The following is a 12,292-nucleotide window of genomic DNA, read 5'->3' as shown; positions in this document are numbered from 1 at the left end:
GCATAGCCTCTTTAAGAAGCATTTAACTGAAAGCATCTATCCTGGAACTGAAGCACACCAGGCCATTTTAGATCAATTGTTGCACACATCACTGGATGTTTTTAGGATATCCTGCACAGTAAGACTGTGTGACAGGATGGCTTGTTTTCTGAAAGTTTCTGAATATGCATAATATAATAAATTCCCATTGAATATTTGTTTTCTTCTTAACATTTATTTGCAGAAGTGTATATATACTGTATCAGGAGAAAATTTTTAACTCTGTTATATAAAGGGTTAATACTGAAATAGAAAGAATGGCCAAAGGAGGATTCAACTTATTTTTCATACTCAATTTCTTTCTCATGAAGCAGAAAAGATAGTGGAAAGTCCAGAACTTTCAAAGGATGAAGACTTGAATATAAAAATTGGTTTGCTAAATGGAGGCCGTCGTATTGATTATGTTCTTCAAGAAAAACCTATAGAAAGTTTTAATGAGTATCTTTTCGCTTTACAGAGTCACTTGTGCTACTGGTAAGAATTTTTTTGTAACAAACAGTGCTGCAAAATTTTGTTTCTTTATATATCCCTCTTTTTCAGCTATTATTTTGTCTTCTACATTTAATATTCGCAGCAAAGGTATATACTACCACATCATAGTTCAGCAAGTAACAATGCATTTATAAAATCCATGTATAGGAGCCATGGTGGCACAAATGTTAGAATGCAGTATTACAGGCTGACTCTGCCCACTGCCAGGAGTTCGATCCTGATCAGCTCAAGGTTGACTCAGCCTTCCATTCTTCTGAGGTTGGTAAGATGAGGACCCAGATGGTTGGGGATGATATGCGACATTCTAAACAGCTCAGAAAGTGCTGTAAAGCACCATGGAGCAGTTAATAAGTCCAAATGCTATTTCTATTGCTATATATTACTAGCACCTTTTTGCATGTGGAGTCCTTGATACTATCTGAGCTTGGTTCCTTGCAGATATTTTATTACTAAACTAGGTAAACAGATATGTATTGATGACTCTGCTCCCTGCCATTGTTAGTTGGGGTATGGTTTTCTTCTTGATAGTTCCTTGATTTGGCTGTTGTTTTCTGCTTGATTGTTTTTTGGGTGTTAATACCTGCTTATCTGAATGTTGGTTGCTGGAGAAGATGTGTTCTGGTCTTTTTATTTCTTTCTTAGCTTGTTCCTTTTGAATGGCATGTAAATGTGGTTTATCTCTATGTGTCTTATTGATGGGAGTATGAAGAAAAAAGCAGGATGAAAAGTTAATCTCATGATTTATGGATAAAGCCATCTATAGTTTCAGCTAGAATCCGTAAGCGTCCTAGACTAAACTTCATTCAAAATGCTAGGGGATTCTTGGAAGCTTGTCATTTAGGCAAATCTGCCATCAATAGACAAATAGATTATAAACCACATTTACCCACTATGAAAAAGTGAAAGTAAAAAGCTAAGGAGGAAAGAAAAATAGACCAGAACACATCCTTTTCAGTAACCAACATCCAGATAAGCAGGAATTAACACCAGAAATCAAATCAAACTTCTTTATTATGATCTTTGATGTATCTATACAATAAAAAAGGAAAGTATGCAATACAACAACTGATCAGGGGAAAAAAATCCAGTAAAACAATAAAACAATATATCTAATTAAAACTTTTGCACAATTGCATTACTTTATAAAAGTATTTGGACACCTGGTATGTGAGTGTAGAATTATCTCAAAAAATAATACAGAAAAATGTATCAGTATGACCCTCAAATGTAGGGATAGTTGTGTGCATTATAAAAAGGACATTGAGGACATGGGAAAGAACTTCTACCTTCCTGGACCCACAAGAGTCCTGTAAATGAGACCCATGAATTTTCCCACTGATAGTCCTGATGGAAAATACTAGAAAAACGATCAAGCCCAAACAAATCAAAAACAACTACTAAGGTGAAAACCAGTCCCCCACCCTATAGTGGTAGGACAAACTACTGTATATAAATAGGATGGAAACCCCACACTCACTAGCTGTTCACTAGTTGAGAAATAACATGTCTATAAGCAAGCAAACAAGGTCAGAGAGCACCAAGGACCCCACAGTTTAATCATGAGCTACATATATTATCTTCTATTGGCGTCTTTTTGAATTTTCTCTAGATCAGTGGCCCCCAACCTTTGGGGCATCAGGGACTGGTTCCATGGAGAGAGATTTTTTTGTGGACCGGAGGAGACATGATGTTGTATGCTGCCTGCATTCCAAAGATGGGGCTTCACTTGCTCGCACGGCCCAGTTGCTGGCATGCAGCAGACCAGTGCCCTTCCATGGGCCAAGGGTTGGGGATCCCTGCTTTAGATTACTTTCATTGCCTAAGATAAGAGATGTGAATTTTATGAACAATGATATGAGATATTCAGGATTACACTGCTGCATCAGTTTAAGAACAAAGGACCTGTTTACTGAAGTAGTGTTTAACAAAATGAAGAGCTTCATTTCAGACCATAGGGATGGGTAAATTCTTATACAACTAAAGTGGCCCTTGATATATTCCTATAACTTTATGACTTTATAGCCATTTTGATTTAAACGACAAAATGAGGACTTGTAAATGTAGTCTATTTACTTTGCTAAAAACTTTGATGTGGGGGTATTACATCTGGCATCTAAATATGGAAATGTTGTATTGTATTTGATGTATTTTAGTAAAATATTCCAACCTGCTATTTCTTATCAAATATTCTGCCACAACATTTGCTAACCTGATATCTACTGGGAGAAAACATGAAATCAAATCTCTTCTTTCCTTAACTTTCCCAACAATTTTATCCTCTATGAACTTAGTTTCCCACACTTTAAAAATTTTCATGTTGATTACCATCACTATATTCTGAGAGTGTAAATAACATAATTTATTCCTCTTATATGCCTTTTTTTTAAAGTAGGTTTAGAATTTGCGCCCAAGTTTGCCTGCTTATATTTTGCTTCAGAAATGTTTCAATTTCCTTTGTTGATCTATGTTGGAAGGCTGTTAGATAATATATCCATAAGATGGCACTCTTGTGTTAAAGAAAATTCTGTGGACTAACCCTGTACATTGGCAAATAAGAAATATTATTTGGGTAGTTTATGGCAGGATTTGGTGCTGGTTGATAGAAAAAGGGAGTGACTGGAAAATCCAGTTCTGCAAATATTGTGGTCAAGTCTCTGAAGTTAAGCCTCAAGTTCTGTATCATACAGTACCTGGTAACTAGGTATTTAGAACTGAATGTTGTAGAATATTTAACATCAGAATTCCAACCTGTTGATGTTTAGTTTTTTATACTATAAAAAAAATCTAAATTCTATATTTAACATAGAATAGAATCTACTGTAAATCTATTCTATCTAATGCAGTTTTTGCATGTATAGTTCTACTCTAGAACTATCTAAAAATACAAGTGTTTAAAATGAAAAAAAAAAGTTTTAAAATTGTTGGGTTCTTACATAGTAGGCTGCAGCCAAATACATCATACATTGCTGATTAATAAAATAAATCTTGAGGTAGTAGACAAACAATATTTTTTTCTGTTAATAGGTAATAGTCAGTCTCTCTCTACCTGCCCTTTAAGTATAGGGCTGAAGAGATGCAAGGATTTGTATAATAAATGAGTTTTTTGGTCTTTCTATATGTTCTATTTCATTATGGCATGTACTCAAATAAATTATACAAAAATTCTTCTGGGGATTAGCTCACCATTATATCTTTGTCAGAAATCTATTTGGACAACTTGAAGGTTACTTAATTGTTTATAAAAATAGAGTTGTTGCACTTTGTAATATATCTATTAGATTCAGTACTCTGCTGCAGGTTATATAGGATTAGGATGTCCTGGATTACAAATAAAAATTAGTCGTCTTGTTTTGGTATTAATATACTCATTACATAATTTATTATAAGATGAAATTCAACACCACCAAATAATTAGAAATAGCAATAAATTAATACAGAGCCTGGTTCTCTGAACATGCACAAATATTAAATTAGAGTGCTGCTAACTGTATTATAAAAAAATAAAAATAGTTTGTTAGTATATTATTTTTGCAATAGTGCATTAATAAACAAAATAAACATAGTTCTACTCTGAATGGAATCAAATTTTGTTCCTTTGCTAAGAAGCTTGATACTATTAGAGAAAGGATCTATGTATCATTGCTTCCAACCATTAGTCATACAACCATTTGTATATCACACACAAAATTATGGGTAACTTAAACAATTATAAAAATCAATAATAAGAAAAACACAACTAAAATCTCAGTGTTGCTTTCTACCGCTACATTTTCACACACCACATGCCTATGTGAAAGAATGCCACTTTTACAATCTTCTAGCATGATGGGGACTCTCCTGATTTGGGAAATCAGAGTTTCAGAGTATGGGAGTTGCTACTAAGAAGGCTATTCTGCACGCCCATCCACTCAATCTCTTACAGCTTCCTCCAAGCTTGAGCATGTTGGGCAAGCAGATTCTACCTGAGTATATGACCCAAGAAATAGAAAGATAGAACATAAAATTTAATAATGTAACAGCAGTAACAATCTGTCCCTGGTTTCATTAGCTGTGGATTCTTGTAATATTGTTCAGGACAGCCTTAATACCCATTAATTAGAATTACAATCAAATTGGATCTATAAATGTCACCTGATCAAATGATACAGTGGGGATCATAAGCGGTTGCATAAAATCTGCGCCTACTTTTTAGGCCCCCATCTTGAGCCACATTGCACCACTAACTCTATAAAGGCAGGAAGCCTTAGTAAAGGAATACAACAAAATTATGAGAAACCCACTTCTTCCTATGCATGCTGATCTTCCTCATCTATCAATTAGCAGGCTTAAATTCAGGAAGCCCTCTCTGGCACTCGCTCAATAGTTGACTAACACAGTGGAAAGCCAAATAGGCTACTGAATGCCCAGATACAGGCAGTTACGTAGATGACCCTACACAAAAGGTGCCGGGTTTTGACCTTCCTCGCCAGCATCAACTCTGAACAGGATCCATACCCAACATGGAGTCTGCCAGAACTCATTGTTTAAGTGGGGTCTTGTCTCTACCTCTCAGTGTGACTGTGGTGCTCCTTGACAAAATAACCATCACATTGTGTCTGAATGTCCATCAAGAGCTTACACTGGCCCAATGTCTGATTTTTTTCAACATAGACCACCCTGCCTTTGAATGGCTAAGCAGACTGGACATTAGCATTTGAACCACTATAAATGCATGTATTTGCCATACGCTGTATAAATAAATAAATACCCGATCAAAAATATAAAATAAGTGAAAAAGATGAATTTTATTAATAAAAGTTACAGAAAACATTCAAGAAACTGTTTTTTCTTTATTGTAGCAGAGCTTAGAGACTGCTAATGTGATGTTATGGGATTTAAAAGATGTTTAATTTGATGAGGAATTTGAGCTGCTAGCAATAGAATGCTTGTAGACCAATTGGTTGAAAGGAGACATTATTAGTATAATCATGATCAAATCAGTGAAGATTAAAACTGAGCCTGAAATCATGATAGAATAAAGTCTAAAATAAGTTGTTTAATGAATGAAGAAAATGGGCAATGAAATGAGATACAATTGGAAGAAATATAATGTAAATCAGAGAGTAAATTAAGGGCAAGTAATTATGTGTCAAGATGATTGAGATGCTGTGTTTTGCATGTTGATGTTAAAAAAACATAGCTGAAGGATTAAATGACCTAAGTAAACTATTATGATGTTGCGGAGAGACATATGTTTGAAACATGTTGAAGAAATTAATTTGAAAAGCAATCAAAGAACACCAGGTTAGCAATTTCTCAATTTTTCTGCATAGTTAGGTATTTGCCTTCTTTGCATTACAGAATACAATAATGTTGTTCAAATTAGGCAATTCACTGGAAATTCGCATTTTTTTTAATCTGCAGGGAATCAGAAGATACGGCTCTACTTCTTCTAAAAGAAATCTATAGAACTATGAGTGTTTATCCTGAACAACCACAACACTGATATCAGAACATCTTTAATACAAATTGTGTAAGTAATACCTAATATAAATAGAATACAGTATTATTTCCTAAAAGGTTTACATTGGTATAGTATGGGTTCTAGTATAGAGGTACTAGTATGCTTGAAATATATTTGTATCACTTTATGTACAGGTAGTTTTTGGGTTTCAACTACTTCAGCAACCATTTAAAGGTATGGTATTGAATATGGGGTTATGTTATGAAGACAACTGGATTTGCTGGGAATGCCATCGCAAAACAATGGGGTCATATAATGTACAACCACATTGCTTAGCAACATAAGTTCTGATCCCAATTGCAGTTGTAATTCAAGGACCAGCTGTATGTTCCATTTTAAAACATTTGCCTGTGAAGTGAATTACTTTATGGTAATTTGGTAATATGGTAACATTTTGTAACAAATGTTAGAAAAGCCCTATTTTTTTAAAAAAAAAAACCTCATAACTCTTCAACCGTGAATTTGATGAGTGTGATAATATAAGTCTTTTTTTGTAATTTTCTCCAACTATGGCACAAAAAAGTAACACCAGCTAGCTGGCGGGGATAGTTACTAGTCTTTCCAGTCTTTTTGATAACATGAAGTTGGAACTCTTACATCTCCTTTTTGAGGTTAGCTTCATTGAAGATATCTAATGTCACGTTAGAATAATTTTAGTACTAGTGATGTAATCCCTCTTCTGCTTATAAAAATTATGTTATCAAAAATTTTACATTTTTGAAATACTTTTAGCCTAACAGTCCCATGATTCTTATAATGTAACACTGAGCAAATGAAACAATTCTGCTTATTAATATAAAATATATAACTTAAGCATATAATGGTTAGGACTAATTTTATGTTCCCCATCCGTCAGCAGTTTGCAAACATCCTTCTGTTAGCAAATATATGTACATGTTAGGAAAGAAATACATTATATTTTTCTTTTTTTAAATAAGTTTATATGCAGGAAATCAAAAGGGAAACAAATAATAAATATGTAGTTATCTTTATAGGATCAAATTCTGAAACACTGATCTGTATTTAATCTGTTCAATGAATTGGAAAAATTATCAGATGATATACATTCAGTTTTGATTAACAATATGTATTGCAGAGTTTAGTTGAGAAATTTGTTTTCTTTGGCTTAAATTATTTTAACTTGTATGAAGAATTTGTTATATACTTCTGAATTAGGTACTTCTGACCATTTAACATATTTTGGAATCAATATATGTGAAATATTTATCACTCTTAGCAATTTTTCTTATGCGTACATAGACATCCAATTGCAATTATAGTAAATAATACATAACAGTAGAAATTATTCTAATTACTCCCAGAGTTTAGTAAACAATTTGCTCATATCATGCTGCTTCATGACATATTCATGCTTTGCTTGTTGAGAGAAGCTTTGTTTAAAATATACAGATAAATGTCTAATCTTTAGCACTTATCATGATTGCAATTTAAATGTAAACTTTCCAAATGAGTCATCTGAAGAAATAACAAGTGGAGGAAAATACTCCTGCGATTGCCACTTGAACCATTGTCAAAAAAGTTTGTAGAAACCTATTTGCCAAAATATGAAGGGAACATTCAAATTCTATGATTTTATTGCATTATTACTATAATAAAGGCACACTCTGTATGTTTGCTATGTAGTAGTTTCAATTTGAAAAATAATATATATTAACTTCCTTTGTAATATGTTACATTACTCTAGCAGTACATCAGAATAGAATTTATACCTGGGGCATGATGCAATCTATAAGAACAGTCTGTGAACAATTCTTGAAGCTTTTTTTCCAAAGGCAGTTCAGTTGACCATTAGAAAGATGGGGTTTGTGCACATTTTCCATTTCCCAATACAGTTTTCTTTCTTTGCCTCAATACATAGCACTTCTATCATTCAACCATCACATTTATTGCATCTAGTCATATTACTTTGAGGAGAAACATAGCTATTTACTTATGCATGAAAAGTCCTATTTTTGAGGCAAATACACAGATTTCTTAGGAAACTTTTCTGCAGTCACCTACTGATATGCAACCCCTGGGACTTTTCACATGTAAGAAAATTGAAGTTCCAGAGGGAAAATTAGGCTGAATTTTTACTGTATTCCACACCAAAATGGGAATAAGACTGGCATTGCCTCCAGATATGTTTTAATACATTTTATAAATGATTTAATCCAACTTTAAATGTTTGATTTTAATAGAAGCAAATAGGTACACTGAGCTAAATTATTTATGTGAAGATAGGTGTAAAATGCTCTGTCAGAGCATTTTAAGATATTTTGATATTTTGGGGTAACTGGGAGGTGTTATTCTTTTGATGTTTACTTTGTCATAATTTGACTATAATTAGAGGAGTAGCATTATTGGTTTTGTGTTTTTAAATTGGTTTGCTGCAGACAGTGGATGAACTGAAAACATGTTCTATGCTTAGTTCAGATTTTCATTGTAAACTTGTAGCATCTAAATCTGACTGAAAATATTTTTGTGTGTGGCCATTGTGCAAATGAAAAATGCTAAAAAAAAGTTATTTGATGAGATTATATATCTTTTAGAAAATTGTATGGTAATTAAAGTAAAAAACAATAACATAAAAATTACGATAATTACTGCTAAAGAAGTTGTAATTATGACAGGATTATATTTTATAATGCGTTTTTTCCTTACATTCTTTTCTCCAGTAGCACTGGTATGGGCAGAAAATGTCCTAATAGAAATTAAATGGATAGAGACATTCCTATATATTTCCAGTGATATTTTTACATCTCTTGGCAATTGTATTTTCAGTTAACAAAGTTTTCCATAGCTTACCCTCCTGTCTATTTCTCTTTTCTTTTTTCAGCAATTCTCATCTTTGTTTTGGCCTGCTAACAGCCTTTGAAGAAAAAGACACCAATTCCCTATCCATAGATGACAGAAGTTGTTTCAGTCTGCAGCACTCGGTTTCTAAGCCACCTTTTAGAAAAGAAAACATCGGGTGTGGGGAAAAAAATGTTGGTTTTTTTTTTAGAGCGTGTATACTGTTTTCATAGCCTTGAATCACTTGTGGCATTTTTGCCAAACTTGAGTCATCTTAGATACATGCAAATTAATAATTTCTAATATGCCTTGGTTCGTAAGCTTATCAGGCCTGTGTTTTTGATCAGGATTCTATTTTTTAAATAATATCTTCATCGTAAATAGCAATAATACTTTTATTTAATAAATCAATTTGGTCCAATTTCTTTAAAAATGTAAACTTAACATCAAATTTGTTTAATGTACCTTTACATCAAGCCAGTATGTTTGCAAAATAAATAATTGGAATCAATTTCATACAATATCAGACTTACAATTACATTTTTATAAAAGACTTCTGAGTGTCTGAAAGAGATGCATTTTTATTTTTGTGACATGAACCTTTATTCTAAGTTATATAGAGAATTGTTGTAAACTCACTTTAATGTTTCATTGAAGTGATATTGCATTGGCTACTTGCTATGAATTAATTTAGGAGTTAATTTGTACTTCTTGTTTATTTGTCTGCTTATTGAGTAGAGAACAATGAGCTAAATTTTGTTTGACATTGGTGAATCTGCTAGGATACATGACTTGATATGTGATTTGAGGACTAGACCTAGAAAAATGTCTACATTTATGGCTCTGCGGGTGGAGGAATGCTTTAGAGATCAAATTTAGTTAGTCCTTTAACATTGCCTAGTTCTCATAGCAAAATATCTGACAATTTCATAAATAAATTTATCAACACTGGACTTCTGAAGCTTATTTTCCTTCATCACTTTTAATTTTCCCCCTCACTGCATATTAAGCAATGTTTCATTAAAGTGATATTGCATTGGCTACTTGCTATGAGTTAATTTAGATTCCAGCCCCCAAAAATATGATTTTGCTGACTGCAGGAAGTGGTAATATTTATTCTGAAGCAGATATTATATTGGTTCCTGAAAAGAAGGACCAAGAGATAGATTTGTAATTTAATCATCTTCTGCCTGTTGTATGGTCTATGCAATTAAAAAATGTATATATTTAAATTAACAGAAGTAAATTCATTGCAGTATATTATCACATAGCTATTTTATATATCTTTAAGAACTGTGATATTAGTGGGCCTTTCGGGAAGGTTTATGGTTCTTTTGGTAATTCTGATATTATTTTCTGAAAGCAGGATTTTTTTCCCTTATAAGTGTTTGCTATGCTCCTTGTCATAATGAAATTTAACATATTTCTTGTTAAACCTGAGTAAATTTTGGCATAGAAATAGTGAATGAAGCTGTGTTCTGTCATAGAATAACCGGAGAAGTCCTTCAATATTACTCAGATTAAACTTATCTCTGAACTAATGTTTCTCAATCTTAGCAGCTTTGAGGTATGTGGATTTCATCTCCCAGCATGCTGGCTGGGGAATTATAGGGATTGGAGTCCACTTAAAAGTTGTGAAGTTGAGAAACACTGCTCTAAACAGGTTTCAAAATTAATGTTTGGTATTCAGATCATATTCCCAATCATTCTGGTCACATATAAAGGAAAGAAAGACATGCAAAGGTTTTGAAGAATCAACAACAGTATTTGTATATAGAGTATGCTGAAGTGAAAATGTAAAGTGAGATACAATAAATGTATTGATTGCCACTATGAAAAATGCAGAAGTGTTTATTATCAAGTTTAATTTAAAGAAGTTCATTTTGTTTTTGATTGAAAATTGTTTATTGCCATGGAAATAAATAGTGCAAACCTGATAAACTGTTTTGGATGTTTGCATAGAATTTAAGTTTGGTTTTGAATATTTTAAATTCATCAAAATATTTCAATTTCTGCAAGTATGCCATATGCTTTATTCATTTCAATATACAGATAAAGTTCAGTTTGTTAAAAATTATACATTTAGTTTGGGGATGGAGATATAGATATCTTAAGTATAAACTTAATGCTGTTATACTTCACGTTAATTAACTACCTGCAGTGCACATTATCTCCTACTGCTATGCTTGCTTATGTATTTTATTTAATAACTGGGTTTTAATTTGTGGCAGAAATTTCAATAATTTATGAACAACAGTCATCCAAACTAAGATTTTGGTTTTCAAAATTAGAACCCAGTGGTGAGTTTATAACCATCACCCAAACTTCTCTGCTGCATTTCAGCAATCAGAGAAAAATGTGGAAGTAGTTGTGAGCATTTTCATTCCTCAGCTTGCTAAGATTGATAGCAGTGCTGTGACTATTGGTTTGTGCTGTTTTATGTGTTTTCTTGAAGGAAAGAGGAATAGTTACAAAAAACAAATAATCAGGAATGGCCAAACCAGTATCTCTGCCTCTTATTGGTACTGTAGCCGTAGCAATGGATTCTTATTTTCCACAAATTCTTGTAGCACCTTTATACTGGGAGTATTTTTGGAAATTACAATGGTTGCTGCTGTGGTTAGATAAGCCTGAAGCAAAACTATTCTCTGATTGGGCTTTCAGAGCTGGAAGCAAACCTGTCATTTTCTCAAATGTATCTGCAATGATGTTTTACTTTTGTTTTCTGTTGAATTATGTACAGTTTTGTGTACATACTGTCAACAACTTCAACCCTTCACATTCTGCTTTGTAATTATACTGTATTTTTAGTTAATGTAAATATAAGACATAATGAAACCATAAGTCAGGTTCTTGAGGTGATAAAGAACCTGACTTACAATTTCATTCCCTCTTTATGTATTTTTTAAACTTAATTTTGCTTTCACTGTCTGTTATTTTTATGTGCTTTGTAAAATAGCCAGATTATTTACATTTTGGCAAGGGTTTCTATCACTGTAGCAAATCAATTCTTGAATGACTATATCAGTGGCTTATGATGAGTGTTTCTTGTTCTTTTTTTAAATTTTAGTATTGAGATTAAAATTTCTGGTCTGTTCATTTAAGCCTTTTTTCTTCATCTTCTCTTTTCTGAAATTGGCACATTTTACAAGAGGTCCTACATAACTGTTTTGTACAGGTCAGTAGGGTATAGTAACATGAGGACTTATTGCTGCTGTCTCCTCCTCCTCTCCCCACAGTTGTATATAGTATAAGGTAATAAACATACCTAATGTTCCTGTTTCCTACTTTCTTCACAACAACCACATCGTGAGTTGGGTTTAGCTTAGAGTTACTTAGCCATCTTTCATGCCTAAGGGAAGCCTATCAATCTTCTTAAGTTCCTCTTAGGGTGATGTAGAATATCTGACTCTGGATATATGTATTTTTCTATGGTAGTGAAGTATGAAAATATTTGTAAAT

At 32.9% G+C, this 12,292-nt stretch overlaps 1 protein-coding gene across 2 annotated transcripts in view; it reads left to right on the top strand.

The window, feature by feature from the left end:
• The window catches only part of SEC23IP (SEC23 interacting protein), a 30,543-nt gene extending 18,609 nt beyond the window's left edge, over positions 1-11,934 (top strand). Inside the window, exons 17-19 of one of the 2 annotated variants that reach the window (XM_026704875.2) lie at positions 354-513; positions 5,935-6,043; positions 8,874-11,934. In XM_026704875.2, the coding sequence (XP_026560660.1) occupies positions 354-513; positions 5,935-6,016 (242 nt within the window). In that variant the 3' untranslated portion in view covers positions 6,017-6,043; positions 8,874-11,934. Of the gene's footprint in view, positions 1-350; positions 514-5,934; positions 6,044-8,873 lie in introns of both variants that reach the window. The other variant, XM_026704874.2, reaches the window with a different exon arrangement.
• Positions 11,935-12,292: the final 358 nt, after the last annotated feature.

The sequence above is a fragment of the Pseudonaja textilis genome, chromosome 4 (assembly GCF_049901715.1).
Source record: "Pseudonaja textilis isolate UNSWEBS1 chromosome 4, rPseTex1.2, whole genome shotgun sequence".
NCBI classification, from domain to species: Eukaryota; Metazoa; Chordata; class Lepidosauria; order Squamata; family Elapidae; genus Pseudonaja; species Pseudonaja textilis.
Note: the sequence above shows the minus strand (reverse complement) of the source record. Positions and strands in the feature narration are given on the sequence as shown.